Source organism: Pocillopora damicornis, chromosome 8 (assembly GCF_964200805.1).
Source record: "Pocillopora damicornis chromosome 8, jaPocDami1.2, whole genome shotgun sequence".
NCBI lineage: Eukaryota > Metazoa > Cnidaria > Anthozoa > Scleractinia > Pocilloporidae > Pocillopora > Pocillopora damicornis.
In genome coordinates this window covers 10133567-10151637 of record NC_142677.1, presented here as the reverse complement: position 1 = coordinate 10151637, position 18071 = coordinate 10133567, and the positions used below count along the sequence as shown (strand labels likewise).

At 37.1% G+C, this 18071-nt stretch overlaps 3 protein-coding genes across 7 annotated transcripts in view; 1 reads left to right on the top strand and 2 right to left on the bottom strand.

Moving 5' to 3' along the window:
- The window catches only part of LOC113686016 (uncharacterized), a 33917-nt gene extending 31485 nt beyond the window's left edge, over window positions 1–2432 (bottom strand). Inside the window, exons 1-2 of one of the 4 annotated variants that reach the window (XM_089181231.1) lie at window positions 2232–2432; window positions 1440–1556 (exon numbers count right to left, since the gene is read on the bottom strand). In XM_089181231.1, the coding sequence (XP_089037357.1) occupies window positions 1440–1556; window positions 2232–2345 (231 nt within the window). In that variant the 5' untranslated portion in view covers window positions 2346–2432. The remainder of the gene's footprint in view (window positions 1–1439; window positions 1557–2231) is intronic. The other 3 variants (XM_089181232.1, XM_089181233.1, XM_089181230.1) reach the window with 3 other exon arrangements.
- Window positions 2433–2579: 147 nt separating this feature from the next.
- On the top strand, window positions 2580–11039 carry LOC113686017 (uncharacterized). Its single transcript, XM_089181229.1, has 2 exons — window positions 2580–3295; window positions 9817–11039. The coding sequence occupies exons 1-2, from the start codon at window positions 2882–2884 to the stop codon at window positions 10513–10515; spliced, it is 1113 nt and encodes a 370-aa protein (XP_089037355.1). The 5' UTR covers window positions 2580–2881; the 3' UTR covers window positions 10516–11039.
- LOC149041316 (uncharacterized) lies at window positions 10883–17963 on the bottom strand. Of its 2 annotated transcripts, none has more exons than XM_089181234.1 (4): window positions 17498–17963; window positions 13710–13841; window positions 13317–13391; window positions 10883–12723 (listed from the first exon to the last, which is right to left on the bottom strand). In XM_089181234.1, exons 1-4 carry the CDS (start codon window positions 17648–17650, stop codon window positions 12598–12600), a joined length of 486 nt encoding a protein of 161 aa, XP_089037360.1. In that variant the 5' UTR covers window positions 17651–17963; the 3' UTR covers window positions 10883–12597. The 2 variants fall into 2 exon arrangements, with proteins under 2 accessions (XP_089037360.1, XP_089037361.1); XM_089181235.1 differs by having other exon boundaries at window positions 17519–17784.
- Window positions 17964–18071: the final 108 nt, after the last annotated feature.

The following is an 18071-nucleotide window of genomic DNA, read 5'->3' as shown; positions in this document are numbered from 1 at the left end:
TCTTCTTTCCTGCTCTAGCCGCTTCCTATGTGCTTTACAACTGAACAGAGCACAGTCAAGGCTTCTCTATTTGTTAATTAGTTGATGAAACTGCAGCCGGTCTTATTAATGCACATATCTGCGCGGAAGACAATTTGGCGTCGCTTATCTGCATTACAAAAGGCGAGAAAACTTAACGATGAAAAGGATTAAAATCTTCCAAAGATTCGAAAATTACGATATACCCTTAATCCCAATCTGAAAGTCATAAGGCCCGTAAAACTTGTGATTGAGACTTGATTTCAAAGAGCCGTCATCTAGCACTTCGGAATCGCGAAGCAAACAACTTAGGACCGAAAAGCTTTCTGCTGATAAATTGCAGAAATTTGAGAGAACAAATCTATTTTTCAGAGAAACCTGAACAGAAATGTCCGATTTTTAAAGAAAAAACTTGTCTGGCAAGTTTTTCGCCGGCTAAACAAGAAATGTTTGCATGTTTTCAATGATGGCGGCTAAACAGAATTTTCATTCTAATTATCATGATATATGATATATATATATATATATATATATATATATATATTTGGCATACAAAGCATTTGCTTTCATGTCCAAATTGAGCACTCTACTAGGATGAGTCATTGCTGCTAGCATTATGCATGCTCACTAGTTTATCTAGTTTGAGCACTCTGGCATGGCTTAGATGATACCACATGTGTGAGATCACTTGAGGCGGCTATATAGCCTTACCTCCATCCTAGCATCAGCTCTGCACTGATAAGGCCCAGAAGGCCGAAACAGTACTGTCTGCAGTTAGTTATATATATATATATATATATATATATATATATATATATATATATATATATATATATATATATATATATAGGAAGTTTGCGAGTCGATTTTCGCGTGGAACAGTGCTCAATACGTTGAAGCAGAGCAGAATAAATATTTTGAGAGGAAAAAAGGACGTAACTACATTTCCCGACAAGCCTGTTTCGTGAATCGCTTCACTCTTCAGGGGTTTAAACGTAGTTACGTCCTTTTTTCCTCTCAAAATATTTATATATATATATATATATATATATATATATATATATATATATACTATATATATATATATATATATATATATATATATATATACTATGCATGCTCACTAGTTTATCTAGTTTGAGCACTCTGGCATGGCTTAGATGATACCACATGTGTGAGATCACTTGGGGCGGCTATATAGCCTTACCTCCATCCTAGCATCAGCACTGCACTGATGAGGCCCAGAAGGCCGAAACAGTACTGTCTGCAGTTAGTTATATATATATATATATATATATATATATATATATATATATATATATATATATATATATATATATATATATATATATATATATATATAACTTAATACTCACAGAACTTGCAGTAAAATGTACTCGTTAGCTAGGTAGATATTTTACCTTGGTACAGCTTGGAAATCCCGGCAGTGAAGATGAAGGACGCTGTTTAATTTTGCCAGTCTTTTCAGTTCCTTCTTCCTCTCGATCTTTTTCGTTTGCGTTGCTTTTCTTTCTCTTCTGCAAATTGGTGAAATTCACACGAGAAGAATATAATACCAGGGAAACTTCCCCAAACGACGGTTAAATGGCAATTGATAAACGAAAAAACTTACCGAACCAAGATTTTTCTCGTGCGATCAGTAGTACATCACCAAAAAGTTTGAATCATGATAAAGCGAAGAAACCTTTCCCTTCAGTGAACAATGTCCTCGCTTTAAGAAGACAGACTTTTACTTTTAAATATCACTCAAACTTATGTAAACAAAAAGCTCAAATTTCGGTTCGCTTCAATTTCAGGCGTGAATTTACATAATCTTTCATCGACGAAATCTTCATGAATTTCAAAGATCAAAACCATTTTCTAAACTACATCTGCTTTATCTTTATCCACTTAGCCACTTAGTGGAACGCGACGTAAAATACGTCATGCATGTTACTAGGTAACAGTGCTCAAACATATGTTCACAGAAATAAATATTTTGCCCGTGTCACACCTGAACGGTTCAAGTCGTCATGAAAATATAAATAGAAAATTGCTAAAAGTTTTTGCACAAAGCATACTTTCCCTGATATATATAACACACGTACTACCTTAGTACTCCAATATAATATAAACTGCTGTTAGAATGCTGGATAGGTAACTAATTAACAGCTAAATATTTCGTGAAAGGCACAGAAACCAAACTGACTTACATGTCCTTTGCGCGAATTGTAAGGATTATAGGCTACTCCAGATTTGGTTAGCTTCTCATCAAAACTTTTAGTCGAATGCCATAGGTCACGTTTTTCGCCTCCTTTGACGGACATTTTTCGAAAAGTTTGACTGGCGACAAGTTCCTGAAAGATGCTGTCGCGAGGATAGGTAGTTTCACAGCAATTCAGTTTGTTTATTAAAATTGTTTTGGTTTCCATGACATAAGAAGGATATGTTTACACTCATCAAAACATTATTTTTCATTGGTTTAATCACAATAAGATGGCAAAAGATAGACCAATGCTGTGAGACTTAAGAATAAACAGGATTTTCCCACGATTCGATTCGATTTCCGTGTGATTCGATTGCGGTGCTGACCAATTTCTGTCTCCATCTTATATCACTTAAGTTTAGGGATTTTCCTAATTTTGCCGTAGCTGAAAATCTTTCAACGTTCCTGGAACTGGTGGGAGTTAGCAACTGCCTGTTTTTATACGTTTCAAAGTTTCAAAAGCTCATGATGACTCCGCCTGCGATCGGATTTCAAACTGCAGCCGGCTGTTCGCAAACGAAAGAAAATTATTTATGTGTACACAGTATTTTTAATTAACTGCGACAAACAACGGTTCAAAGTTTTATTCTAGAAAAAATGTCTGGCCAGAAACCATCTATAACAAGTATTCCGGCGAAGTACATGAACGAGTTAGCTAAAGGAATCACGAGGTTAAATAACAGAATAGAGGATGATGTCAGTGAAATGTGTCGGGAAGTCTTAAAACCGTTTAGAGAAGACTACAAGACAAAAATAGAGCCAGTGTCAGCAGAAAGACAAGAGAGATGTTTGAAAGATATCCTCCGTAGCTTAAAAATTCACCTGAACTTTCACTGCGGAGTAGCAGAGTCTTCGAGGACGGAAACGGGGATAGAAATGAACACAGAGAGGGAGACAAGCTGTTATGGAGAAATCGCTAACCTAGAATTTGGTCTGGGTCCAATATCGAACCAGGAGGAGGGACGAATTTTAAAATTTGTCATCGACCCTGGAAGCTTACTCTTGGAAATGGTGAGTTGGGAAGCGGCTATAAAGTTACATAATTGATACTGAAATATCGCAAAACGTAAATGCTACGGCAGCCGCACAAGGAAAGAAAATGGAGGTTAGCTAAACTAACTAATCAAATAAAAAAGAACCATCATTTCTTAAGGCTACTTTTCAAGGATGCCGTGTCTCGTTCGAAGCCATAATGACATAGTTTACGTTTGAACGTAAAATCGATATTCGAGAGCCATTCTGTGAGGCTTGTACATCATAATGGATTTACCTATTAGCTTTTGACGATTGATTCTACGCCGACTTAGAACCTTAGAACCAAAACAAAATTTTGTGGTTCCCGGCTTTTAAAAAACAAGGAACTCAGTTACATACCGATAGCTTTTACGCTATAACTATGTAATTGAGTAAGTATATCATTTGTTTCGAGGCAGAAGAGATACAATTTTTTTCCTTCAAGAGTTGTAAGCAGGAAAAAAAGCTTGCAAACAGGTATCCTCGCGTTACAATAGAATATAGTGACAGTGTGACGCATGTATATAATTACGAATGGGAAAAACTGGAATGTGGCTCGTGCAAGCGATAAAAGATTTAAACCATGGCGTCAAAATTGTAAAACTCTAGCATACCGATATTTTGTACTGTTTCTGTAGTGGAAGGCGTTTATTATTGTGCAGTGGCGGATGACATTTGTCATTCTGGATCTCTCCTCGACTTTCCGGAAGCTTTCGGGGAATTTCAAATGTGACTGCGCGCATCTAGAGATCTATTAGGTCTTTCAATACATATATACATCATACATCGACTTTATTTATACACGATGAATGATAAAAGCTAAACGCTTATGGGGTCGTGTGTTTAGTTATCTAATCAAATTAATAAGAAACTTAATAACTAGCTGAGGTTCATAACAAATGCTAAAATCTCATGCAAATACAGTTGTAATATCTTAAAATCCTAAAAATATCTAAAATCCCGATTCCAAAAATTAACTGTAGAAGCTGGTTCTACTTTAAAAGTAAACTCTGTGAAATCTTTAATTTTACTTAATCAAGAGCTGATAGCTATACGTGGCTCAAAAGCAATATCAGAGTTTTCCGATGTACATATCAAACTCATGGGGTACAAATAGTCTTAACATAAATGTAGTGACCACGCCCACTTCAACACCCCACTCAAATCGAGTGAAATTTTCGAATGTTTTACCATCGTGCAGATTCTCTACGGCAGAGGGACTCAATGTACCTCTGAAATATTAAACTATAATATTGTGGCTTTCTATTTCGCTAATTTTCTAACTTGAAGGTAAAGTTTTTCCCTCGTCATTTTTACCTTTTCTCCGAGCGGTTGCGTGAGATTAACAAGGCGTTTTTGATCAAAACACGACCGAGCGAAGGGTCTCGGGCGATATCTCTTTTACGCAGGCGCAAATTTAAAATGTACCGCCAGAATCAAAAAGAGGAACAAATTTCCTTTGTTTTGATATGTAAAGTGTCGAACAAAAAGCAGATTTACCTTCGTCAAATGGCGTTTCAAAACAGCCGTATCTTCCTCCTTTTGATTTTTCCTGTTTTGTAAGCGTGAAAGCAGTAGGAGAGGGATCGGGAAACTCAGAAAGCGCTTCGGGAATTAATCTGCCATCGTTTACTTACAAGATAAACAAGTAAGATTTGTGAAGTTCGTTGAAGTATGAAGTCTAAATAAATGCCTTTTTAAAGCTTGTTTGCTGGATTTTTCGTAAACTTCCCTGATTAATTTTTCGTTTCAGCTTACTAGTCTATAGTATTTCAAAGCAATGTCAAGACGAAGACGGAGGACCATGAGTCGGTCCTTTCAACAATCGTAAACAAAGTGTTTGAGCAATCAGGTATACGAGGTGTAATAATCAATAGCCGCATATAAGAAGTCTTCAGAAAGAAAGTATTCTGTCTTCAGAAAGCTGTCAAGAAAGCTAATAATCGTGGCGGAAGGCAATTAAACGGGCCCTCGGTATCGATTTAATATCATATCGATCTCAATATCATACAGTTTTGTATCTTTCTTTCGTGGATTCGCCTTTCTAACGAGGGTGTATGTTGAGAATTTATTGCAAAATCGCTTTGTTTTTTTAATTTCCCTCTTTGACCTGTCCGCCATTTTGAAAATTCGTAACGGAGAGCATGTGCATTACGTGGGGTAAGTGGTTGCGTACACCTGGAACCGAGAAAAACAAATGTTGTCGCACTGGGGAAAGAGTTTGATATGTTGCATTCCACAGGACTGCCCCTCTGCAACCAATAGATTGCTGTAAACAACAAGATGTAAATCTAGGTACAATAAACACGACATCCCCTTGTTAATGATACTAGTACATAGTTGTTTTGGTAATAAGCCATTATAAGCACTATGCATTAACTTAAAGATTTTGTCCTTGAAGATGTATGCCAAAGTCTGCCATTTGGCTATCTTTAGAGAGTCTTCGTTCGACGTGTCCTTTAAATTATAAAAAAATCATTGCTGCATAACTGTGGAGATTCTCCAGCGTCCCGAATAGCTCTGAATTACTGCAGTTTGCTCAAGTGACTAGACTGTAAGTGACAGATGGCAGAATAAAGCTTAAATAGAAATTTTCCAGTACACTCTTGGGAAGAAATATTGATTTTCTCAGCAAGTTGAGCTTACTTACGAAGCTCTTTTACACTTCTGACAAGTGTGGTGACCATGTCAGTTTGTTGTCGACCGTTACTCCTAGTAGGCGCGATTTTTTAACCCATGTTACCAAGGAGCCCCCAATAGAAACAGGCGGAATAGGTCCGTTATAATTAGACCCAGTAATGAGCATAGCCTCGCATTCTTTAGGGTGTGGTATGAGCCTGTTTCTGAGACACCACTCGTGCAGCTCTGTTAACGCTCTGTTTAATAGTGAAACTGCTACATTCCCATTGTTCCCAACACAGTATACTGAGGTGTCGTCAGCGTACATGTATGTCTCTTCCGAAGCCACAGAGGATGGAAGGTCGCTGGAAGATAAAGCAAATAATGTTGGTCCTAAAACTGAGCCCTGCGGGACTCCAACTTGAACTGGCTGGGTCCCAGATTCGGCGCCGTTGACCACAGTGAACTGTTTTCTGTCACTTAGATAACTGTTTAACCAGTTAAGCAAGGGACTAGAGACACCAAAATTGCGCTGTAACTTTGTAATCAGGAGAGAGTACTAAACACAATCAAAGGCTTTCTTGAAGTCTATAAACACAACTGCAATGGCTTTTCCCTTATCAAGCTCTTTTCTCCATTGCTCAGTCAGCTGTGTTCGTAGTAAATCAGTAGAATATCCTTTGCGGTATGCCCACTCTCTGTCCGAAGCAAGGTCGTTAGCTGTGAAAACATGATCAACTAATATGTCATTCCCAAGTTCTTCAAGTATCTTGCTTGGTATGCTCAGAGGTGAGACTGGTCTGTATTTGGCGATATCTGTCTCATCGTCCTTTTTGTGTATTGGTGTAATCCTTGCCACTTTCCATTGCAAAAACACAGCTTCACGATCAATAATATGCTGGTAGAAGCTGACCAAAAATGGAATCACTGCGTCTCCAGCCACTCTTAATAACTTTGGATGAATATTGTCCGGTCCAGCAGACTTTTTCACTTGCAATGAGTTAATCTTCCTGGATACCGCTTCTCTGTTTAAGACAACCTGAGACAAAAGTAGTGCCTCTTTGTTCTCCAAAGTTATAGGTTGCAAATGCGTTGATGTTGGCAGTAAGTTATTTAGCTTATTCCCCACGTTAGAGAAGAATAAATTGATCGAGTTCGCTTTTTCTTTATCTGTTAAAGCCAGAGTTTCATCCTCTTTTTTAATGGGTCCAATGCTTTTTCTGGCTTTTGGATTTGTTGCTTCAGTTACCAAATTCCAATAGGCGCTGGTGTTCTTAACCTCACTGAAAAAGTTAGAAAAGTAAGATGCTTTTGCTTGATGCTTAGACGTCATTCCGCAGTCGTACTCCGACCACTTAGTAGGACACTTAGAGGCTACGGCTAATTTAAAAAGCTTAAATCTCCTGTTCATCTTTAGGCGTATTTCATTTGTTATCTACGGTGGTGCAGAAACACAGAAAACAGAGACTGCCAGGCCCACAGAACAGCATCCATATCCTCCAAACATTCGGTGGCATGAAATGGGGCGTTAACGAGGTCAGATTTGAAGCTGTTTACGTCAAAGTTCTTATAATTCCGTATTTTGATGACTCGTGGAGGCGGCCTTTTGTGTCTTAGACGTAAAGTGGTATAAATTAAATCATGGTCAGTAATACCAAGTGGAAATACTCCCGTTGAGCTTACCAAATCCCTACGGGTCGTGACAATGAGATCAATCAGCGTAGATGAATCAATTATAGTTCTCCTTGGTTTAGTGATGATGTTTTGCATACTGAAATTATCAAAAATGGTTTGTAGCTTAGTACTTTATGCTGTATCACTGGAGTCATTGTAGTCATGCACAATTCAGGTCTCCCAGCAGAAAAATGCCAGAAGATTTTAACCATGCCCTCTCCAAAGTGGTATTTAATGTATTGAAAAAGGCATTGTCTTTTGGCGGTCTACACATTACTGAAAACAAAGCAGAAGTTGTAGGAAACTTAACTTATAGCCTTAGTGCCTCAATACATGGAGTGTGCAGGTCCCTTCTATGTACAGCTTTAAAATATTCAGCGTGGTATAATATACACCCTCTGCCCCTCCTTCCGTTCCTGCCAAGACGTACAAATTTCATTCCCTCGATCTCCAGTTGAGAGTCTGTGATGGGGTTGTCTAAGTGTGATTCAGTAATTTCTATTATGTCAAACCTGCAAAAGACTTGCAAACACCTTATTTCGTCGATCTTATTCCTTAAACTCCTCACATTCAAGTGGGTCACTTTGATTTCTTTTGAAGCGCAGCTCTGCACTTTATCGGCCAGGTCTTTCATATAATCCTCCTCGGTAATCATTCTTGTGTCGTTTCTTGTGTCCGAGAAATTCAAATCATATTCTTCACAGTTAGAATACAACCACGTATGGTCATTAAAATTTTGAAAGTTCACGTATTCGACTGGCGAAACGTTACGCCATTTTATAAGTGTCTTGAAACCACATCCATCGCAAGTCATCGATCTGTGTGTTTTTACTACGGCTTTTTCGCATACAGTGCAAGGATTTTTGACTGGTCCTGGGTTTAGTTGTACATCTCCACTCACCAGTACCTTATTCAGTTGAAAAGTTGCTGTGGAGTTGCAGTAATACTGTAGTCTTGAGTGACAGAAGGATTTTCTATAAAATGATCCAACATGGCGGACTCTTGTGAGCCGAATTTTACCAGTGTAAGAGCCTTCATACTCCCAAATATAACCTCCATTCCCCCTAGAAACACTGTAGAGGTCTATACTTTGACTTTTCTTGGTAAAAAATCTTGTATTAAGATTGTACAAGGAGCTACACAGGATAAGAAAACTGAAAATTACGGAGTTCAGAAATGCGCGTCCGCCCGCCATGATGACACGTGCATAGCCTGTACCGCTCAAATTTTAACAAAATCGATTGGTGCTTTTAAAAAAAAATACCACTTTTCAAGAGGAAAAGATTTCTATTTTAGTTCGGGCATACAAACACCCGCGAAGGTGGAGGTGAATAGTAAACACTTAGGGCCGGCTTTTATACAAGAGGTCTAACCCAACAACAGTTTGCGCAATCATTAGGCCTCAGCTTTCTCTGTAAGAGGATTGGTTTAAATTAAATAAATGTTCTTCCATTGTTATCTTTTGGCTCTCTTGACACTGTAACAAAAACAAATGTTAAGGTAAGAGGTTCAACTAAATAGAGGATTGTTTACGACATGGTTTTGTTGAGCAACGGCTAAACTTTGTCAATAAATAATCATATGTAATTAGAGCCGTTTAACCCCAATCATCCAAACCGCGCTCTAAACAATCTTAAATCAAGCTAAGCAGAAAATATCACCGAAACGTTAGGTTTTTTCCGAAACTGTCAAAACCGCGGCCCAAATTAGACCTCGTTTCAATTACCGACTGCGGCAATAATGCCTGCTTCTGAGAATCTCGATCTTTCCCAAACATTGAGAGTCAAAGGGAAAAAATAAGCAGCTGTTTCCCGTAGAACCAGAATTAAGTGGTTTGGTTCACATCCAGACGAACATAGTAAACAAGCAAAAGAGTGAACGTTCATAACAACACAACTTTATTTCCTGCAAACACTGCACTCGAACTGCAAATTTCCCTCTAGCAAGAAGCTCTACCAAAAAGTAGCCCTCATCAAAGCCTTTGAGAATATAACTCCCCGGGAAGTTCTGTTGAATCTCACCGTAGCCAAATTTACGAGCTTAACTTTAGAATTATAACATTTCTTATCATATAGAACTATGTGATTGATATTAATGACTCGTAGGCAGTTGGCCTGGTTCTCAGATGTCCAAGTGAGAGAAAATGGCCTTCACTAGGCTTGTAGATAGACATCTTGACAAACAGTTTCTCAATCAAAAGTGTTTGTATTTTTTTTCCCTTTCAGTTCAGTATTTACACACTCGCGGAAAAGCCAGATGATGTCGAAGGAAGCGAAGCTCATGCCAAACGTGTTTTTGAACTTGCAAACGTCTGGTTTAAGAAACTTGACATAAAAAACACCTTCAAGCCTAAAGTTTTAGCTAAGATTTCACAACCCGGCAATAACAAGCATTCTATTGGGTCTTCAATAGCAGTTAGTCATTTCTTAAGGCCTATCTGTTTGTATAACAGAATAATCCGTCTGAAACGGACTCTTGCAAAAACTATTTTGCATTTCGAGCCTCTGAAACTAGTGAAAGACGAATGGGTTTTTGAAGCATTTCAACACAAAAGCGGAGACGACGGATATCGTTCCAAAAAAGATACCTGTAAAAACTGTAAAATGATCTTCTTTGGTGATCATTGGGGAGAGGGACATTCCACATTTCTTGGAGCATGTGCAGAGTATTGCGCTGTCAACGAGCTTCTTCCAGCTGAAGGAACTTCACAAGATAACGTTGATGAAAAAGACTCTCCCCTTCTGAAAAGAAACTTATCTCGATGTTCACTTCTTTTCGAAGGCTTTAAGGACATATCAGAAAAATGCATCTATGTGTGTAAACAAAAAAATTGTGACGAGAACTCGCTAAAGGAATTGTATTGGAAAGTAATATATAAATTGCACATTTTTGGTCTTAAACCAGAATGTAATCCTTGCTTTTAATTTTTCTTACCCTGTACTCTGCGTAAGGGGTTGGCAGGCGGTGGCAGGGTGTTATACTGATCTATTTTAGTTTTCAAAACATATTGAACGAGATCTGTCTGAAAAAATTCTTGATGTGCTTTGTCTTACTGTCGAATAAACTATGCCCGCAAATCTTCAGATTATGCGAAAATTTCGAGTAGACTGATCCTCAAAATCCGTGCTTTACACTTGATGACTGGATCGTTTAGTTGAAATGGCTATGTCTACATGATGTTTTGAAGCAGCGTTTTGAAGAAATGGATTGTGCTTTGCAAATCTGAGATACGTGTTACTTCAAACCTAGTTGTTACACTTAATTAGATTTGATTAAGAGTAATAAGCCTTGTTTGATGGATATTAAACAGCTTTGTAGCCTTTTACTTGATAACTTCGCTTATGATTAGAAATTTACAAGTTGCTTGGCTGTCGGATAGAGCAGTATGTTGACTATGATTTATTGCAGGCACCCGCAAATTACTAATAAAGCTAAGCCTCTATTACAAGAAGTGACCTATGGTGTTAAAGCCTAGTTATACTCTTCTGTAGTAAAATTTTACTTGTTTTCAGGTTACTTCGCGAAAACAACGAGGACTTTCAAGTTATCAAATCTACTTTGCAACTCAGTTGCAACAACAATTCAGTATATCAGTATTTGTTCTGCATAGTAACTTCAAATGAACTATTGTACTCTAAGCTGTATTGGAAAAAAGAGAAAGATTAGTTTTTGCATAATACTCGTTTCAAACAATGGCTGTTTCATACCATTTTTTACTATTTAAGGCACTTGAAAAGTTCGCCGTCTTTGAAAATGAAAGTTTTCCTGTTCCTCAGAGTAGCAAGTCAGTAAAAGTAGGATTTAATTAAAAGGATAGCAAACCAGGAATTGAAAGTCCAGCCATAAAAATTCAAAGTCCTGCCTCTTAACTGTGGTGATGCAGAGAAAGTAGTCAGCTATAGTACCTGAGTCAGAATAAGGTAAGTTTTCACTTTAAGGAGTATTTACAAATAAACCTCCCTTCAGAGCGCGAGTTACGAAAGCAAGTTTAGTTAATTTATCTCAAAGTTCTTCCTCGAGATATTTACCAGTGTGGCTAACGATGTAATAAGGCTTCTGTTCTACGTGTCAATTTTTAGATTTATGTCATTGCCATGGCAACATCATCTCCAATGATAGGCAGATATATTCCAATTTTAGCCTCGATACCTTAATATATTTACTTTCCCACAGTAAAATGTCTGCCATAAATAGAAGGGAAGTATGGGAAACATAACGACTTATAAACCTCATCTTTCTTTAATATTTGTAACATTGACATGCCCTTTGAAATTAGGTTTTGAAAATGGGCAACCATTCGAAGCAATTTTCCCCCAAATTTGAAAACCTATTGGCTTTCAGCGAGTAGAAATTTTTACACGTCTTTTGCTACATAAAAAAAAGTCAGTGAATACAACTTTATAGAGACCAGCTAGTCTTCTGGCGGAATTTTTTGCAGTGCCCTTAGAGTTTATTGGTGCATTTTTCAATTTTATTTATCGGATTTTTCTCACTTGTTTTCCTCGATGTGAATGAGCTCAATTTCTACTGTTGCAATTCAAAAATTTCATTCCTTTCGCTTCGTCATTAAAATAATTGGCGACATTCGGATCTTAATCCAATAATTAGCGAGAGCTATCATTCTAAATTTTTTTTCCATTTACCCGACGGAAACATATGAAGTGAAAACAGGAAATAGGAACAGAAATAGGAAACAGAGGTCAGAAATCAGATTTAAAGAAGGGTCTTTAGCTCCATTACCGTAATGGAGGCTTCGACGTTATACAACATAGAGACCGTAGTCTGTCCTGAGGTTGATGAACTCTTTGCAAGGGCATTGGAATTCATGTGAGGTGGCATCCAACCACCCTTTCAGAGGTAATGGAGCCAAAAACAGGAATTGAAAATCCTGTGAACATTCTAAGAAACAAACTGGCTGCTGACACACAACGAGTGTGCCACCGTAATCGACAGCAAACAAAAAATAAATAAATAAAATTCTGGCCTCTTTAAAATGACATAATTTCTCATTGATTGTCAGAGTTTTTTCGCTCGAAATGTTTATCCAAGTTCTCCATTAACAACTTCCATCCAGTTGTTTCCTGTAACTCTTTTATGCTGATTCCGTCATCTTCTTCACTGAAGTCTGATTCCTTCCGATAAAAGAAAGAATGCTAATGAACTAATTAATGAACTTATTAATTAGAACATGCACAGTGTTTAAATAAATCTATTTTTCCTCACAGAAGCCTATAAACATCTATACAAAGCCGGAAGTCATAATATTTTAGAAGCGCGTAAGCTTTTTCTATAGCGCTCAAAAGACCTCAAAACTCTATAATGAATAACTTTACATTTACGATCGGACATAACATTTTTGTTTTACTTTACACGAGTACATAAACAATTTTAATTTGAGATGCACAGCTGGAAACAAACAGAAATATTAAAGTTAAAGTCTTGGCCTTTCACATGCGCAGCAATGGTACAAAAAATAACCTTGCGAAAATAGGTTTGATACAAGATTTCAAGAGTACATTTGCAACTCAATCGAAATGGAAAATTCGATGATCTTTATATATTAAATCGATAATAGTTAGCTGAATTTTGGCTAGAACTTTAACAAAAAATAAGCCAAAGTTGTATTAAATCTTACAAGAGAAAGGCGCAAATTACATTCTCCGAGACTATTTTGAAAGTAAAACTCTTGTATCAAACGTTTTAAAGACTTTTTCCTGAAACTCACCTCGTCATGATGGTCAACGGTAGCAAATGCTTCATCTCGTTTCTTTCTTTTCCCATAATTTACTGGCTGTTCACCCTCAGATTAGAATGAAAATTAAATACTAAACATGGCGAATCAGCTAGACAACTGTAATCAAAATAATCATGTTACAGCTGCTTTCAGAGGATTAATTTAATAGAAAAATATTTTAAAAGATATTAATACATTTCATTATTTACTTATTATTATTATTCATTTATCGTTATTATTTATCATTTATTTATTTAATTATTTATCATTTTTTTATCACTTATTCATTTACTTATTTGTTTAGAGATATTTAACACTGAGTTTATGATCTGAGCCTGAATTCAGACCTGAATTCGAGGTAACAAACATTGTCGACAGTCTTACCTGGGAAAGCAATTCATTTCCTGGTAAGGAAAAAGATGGGGACGGTGAATGGTTTGAATTTAAGCTGCAACCAGCTTCTTCCTGCGCTTCTCCGTTACATTTTGTATCCACTGGAAGGTTTATAGATCTATCCTGAAATAAGTGTTAAACGTTACGGTAGGCCTAGCTGCACGATCAAAAGCTTTGTCGCTCTAAGTTCATTGCTCATTGCGGTGTATTGTTTCACTGGGCGAAAAGGTTGTGCGGCTGTACCGTGGTAGGTGGATTTAAACCTTCATGGAATCGCCCTCAAAGACTATGTAATATACATCTTGTGCCTATTTGTCGCCACCGTTTACTGGCATAAATCACTACAATTTGTAAAAAAATCTAGCATAATACTCTTACCTCGTTTATTTACGATTTTATGAGCTGTTTCGATGACCAAGTTATGCTCAACCACATTTTAGCCAGATTTAATTTGCAGTTTATAAAAGTTCTCCACATTATTACATCAGTTGCATGACAAGTGTGACACATAAATTCAAAGATGAATCAACCTCCGAATTACCAAGAGATGGGGGTTTTTTTCCTCTTTGCATATCTTTAAAAACCTTCCAAGAATTACTGTATTCAGAAAACTAAAATGTCCAGATTCATCAATGATTCCTTTGCCGGCGGAAGTCAAAGAATGTTCACAAAAGTCAATTCGATTGACAAGCTACATACTGATTTAGCTAATTAATTTGTTGTATAAGCGTTTCATCTCACATGCTAACAAGGAGATTTGCTGACAAAACTTTTTTCTCTTCACCGAAAATCACATCAAAATTTGTCCTTGCTAAATTTCAAGTGTGCTGCACTTATCAGCACCCCCCGAGGAACCCCTATACATAAGTGGGCGAGGATGCGCGCTGAGAATTTCGAAAATGACATCTAGAAAATTATAAAAGGTACCTGAGTCTTATCCGTGTGGGAGTGGCTACAACTGATGTCTACCTCTAAAAAGTACCAATTTAAACAAAAAAAAATGAAAAATCCTAAAAAATATAAACTCCTTTATCGATATGCTCCAGAGGCTCAAGTCAGATCATTAAAATCGTCCTAGTAATACTTATATCAGGTACTTTATTGAGCGAAAAACATCCTAAAAGGTACCAGCTAGGTCTCTGGTAGTCCACTAAAAGTTTTGAGACATCGTAAAAGGTACCAGATCACTGATTTTGACCCCTGAAAAGTACGACAAGCATCCTCACTCATAACCGATCGCCTGATGACTCGTTTCGAATTTTATTCTGCTATCATGTGGCGACCGGGATGAACTCGCTCTTGAATAAAACTCATTCCGATATTATGTAAAAGGCCCCTAAGAGTTTTTATTCCCAGAGCATCATGCTTTGCTCTCCCGCCAGAACACTATAAATTTCAATATGCGCTGCTACTGAAACAACGATTACCGTATTTCTTCACCTATAAGCCGAGCGATTTTTCAGTATTTGACACAAAAGTTTGGGAGATTTTTTCACAGGAAACGGGCTTCAGCTTATAGCCGAGGGTTTGGAATTCAAAACCAAGTACATATTTAGTGTTAATGCGAAATAACCGTAAATTCCGTGACTGCAGTGCTCTTTACGTGACATGCTTTAAAATTGACATGACGACAACGTATTTCTGACCACCAATCAGATTCTTTGCTTCCCACGCATTGAAAGACGATTTCACTCAACCCGGCAAAAATTCTCCTCATTTCACATTACAAGTGAAATATTTGGTCTCTCTGCTGTGATAACTACTCCATCGCTTGCTCGTCTAGTTCGGGACACTGAAATGGAGTGAAACGGCTCGTTTTTGCACCTCTTGCAGACATCTTAAGCTTGCCAGAAGTAATAGTCGCCTGGTCTCGTCTCCGGCGTCGCACCATGGACTCGCTTAGTCCATAATCTCAAGCGATTTCCGAGCTGTTTTCGACAGCTTCAGCCTCCGCGACAACATTTATCCTGAAAGCCATAGTATACGAAGAGCGGCGTGCTTTTGGCATGATGAGAAAAATAACAGTGACGATAGAGATACTCAGGTTACAGCAACTGAGAGTATTGTTGTGTTTCTACAGTTGCGTAGTAGTATTTACATCTTCACTGATTCGCTTTTTTTACTTTTGTAGAAAGTAACATATTGTAATATTGTCAATTCAACATAAACAAAAATCTTCATTAAGGGTAAATATTCATTTGTGTTGGTATCAATTATTGCGTGACTAGCTTATGATATACATAGGGTAGGGGAAAACACAACGTAAAACCTGGGCCCCTGGCAAAAAGTAATACCCAAGCGTAATCTAATAACCGAAACAGCTTACTGGTATTATAAAATCATAAATAAACAGGGTAAGAGTATTAGTTTTTCTTACAAATTGTAGTGATTTATGCCAATAAACAGTGGCGACAGGTAGGCAGCCCATATATATATTTTATAGTCGCTAGCAAATAAATTTTGCCGGACTTTGAGTTCGTCTCACGATAGAACAACACAAATACACAAGGAAATTTTTACAGTAACTTTATAACCATCCTTTTTTCTTTTAAAAGCTAGAAGCTCAGTAGATTCTGTCATATCGGTCATTGTTAAAACAGTCTTTGTTTTGATGCTACTTTTCGACATAGAAAAAGTATGTCGGACAAAAATATTCACCAAAAAATAAATATTTCTTTTCCAGCTTCAATAATGACAGGGGATTAAGTTTAGATGATAAAACAAAGGATTATGTTGACAAAAATACCGGAGGTCAAGTAAATTCGTTATATGAGGTCACACAACTCGGGTAATATTTACGACAAAAATTTGCATATTTTAGCGCTCGAACGAAAAAAATCATTTCTCGAAAACTAAAATATATTTTCACAAAAAAACTACACCACAATTATTAGGACATATTGGGCTACAAAATATGAATGTAGGAGAGAAAACGAATTTTGGGGACTTACTGCTGTTTGTCTGATGCATGTTGACATTACCTCTTAAAATTTTTGCCTTTATTGGTTTTTAATGTTTTTGCATATTAAAGCCTGAGGGGTTAAATTTAATTCCTTTTTGTACAAATATACCAGGGTTCTGTCTCAAATGGTCCAATCCATACCTTGTACCATAGTGGTTAGGGTGTGCAGTAATCGACGAAATTATTTAATAAAAACATAAGGCTGTGTTGCACTTAAGAAAAAAGAAACTCACAATGACTAGTATTTTTGTCCTTTAACGATAAGAATATTCGCTCTCAAATTCTATCAATGTGTGTAGTGGATTCGTGCTTTGCCCTCATCAACTATCACGAAATAGAGATCTCAGGCTCGTTATCTAATTGTTAAGTAATTGCAAGGATCTTTCGAGTTAACTATGGATGAGGAACTTGTATGTACACTTAGCGATTGGTTGATGATGTTCGAAAATTGTCGCAGCTTTTTCGTCTCCATGATCATGGTGGACAAGGCTCTACTTCCATTCGTTTTTATGAAATTTCCATCTCAATTTTCTCAGTTTAAGAGCGACGAAGAGAAATTCCCATAATCCTACAAAATCCACCACGAACCCTTATATCTTCCAGACTGGGAACAAATACTATCCTGTTTTCGATCCAAAATTACATGATGACAACAGGAAAAACACTCCTACTCCTGTTGCACTTTGTGATTATTATAAAGTTGATCAAAGTATTTATTTGTATATTCACATCAATGAGTTAGCTTTACATCTATCTCTACATCATTCTAATAGTTATCCAGGTCTATTTTGAATGAAAGCAGAGTAAAGAAACTCACCGATATAGAGCCAGCTTTTACCTGTTTACTGAATGCAGAGGATTTCAATCTTTTCCTTGACTCGTAAGGTTTGTTTTCCTGAACATCCTCCTTAGTCATCTTAAGTTCCCTTCGGGAAGAAGGAAGATAGTCTAACTTGCAAGCAGCTGCCATATTTTACCATCGAAAGGTTTTCTTTGTCTAGAGAGTAATTCGGAATCGCTCTGTCGCTGCTTCACTTCGATCTGTGGTAGGTAAAAAAAACCTGTACCCTTTTCTCAACCCATCAGATTCAAACAAACACTAATCTCAAAGTTTTCCTGTTTTTATCTTCAGTTCTCAATGGCTCCCTATGATATTTTTCTTGATTATTCTTTTCTTTTCTAGATTTTCTTAATTTGATCGATCGCCTCGACAAAGAAATTACTTTTATGAATGATAAAAATAAATCTATTTACGTACATCTGCTGTATGTCAGCCAATTAATATCCCAGTGGGATACAAAGTAATGTATTACAACGTAATTAAAATAACAGTTTTCTCCTGGTTTACCATGACGCATTTCTGGCATTTGTTTCATTACTGTTGTTTCACG

Coding starts and splice junctions, on each gene's coding strand:
- LOC149041316 (XM_089181234.1), bottom strand. CDS start 17,650: ATGGCAGCTGCTTGCAAGTTAGACTATCTTCCTTCTTCCCGAAGGGAA. Junction 13,392..13,709: donor GAAATGAATTGCTTTCCCAG/GTAAGACTGTCG, acceptor TTCTAATCTGAG/GGTGAACAGCCAGTAAATTA. Junction 12,724..13,316: donor CCGTTGACCATCATGACGAG/GTGAGTTTCAGG, acceptor TTTTATCGGAAG/GAATCAGACTTCAGTGAAGA.
- LOC113686017 (XM_089181229.1), top strand. CDS start 2,882: ATGTCTGGCCAGAAACCATCTATAACAAGTATTCCGGCGAAGTACATG. Junction 3,296..9,816: donor GAAGCTTACTCTTGGAAATG/GTGAGTTGGGAA, acceptor TTTCCCTTTCAG/TTCAGTATTTACACACTCGC.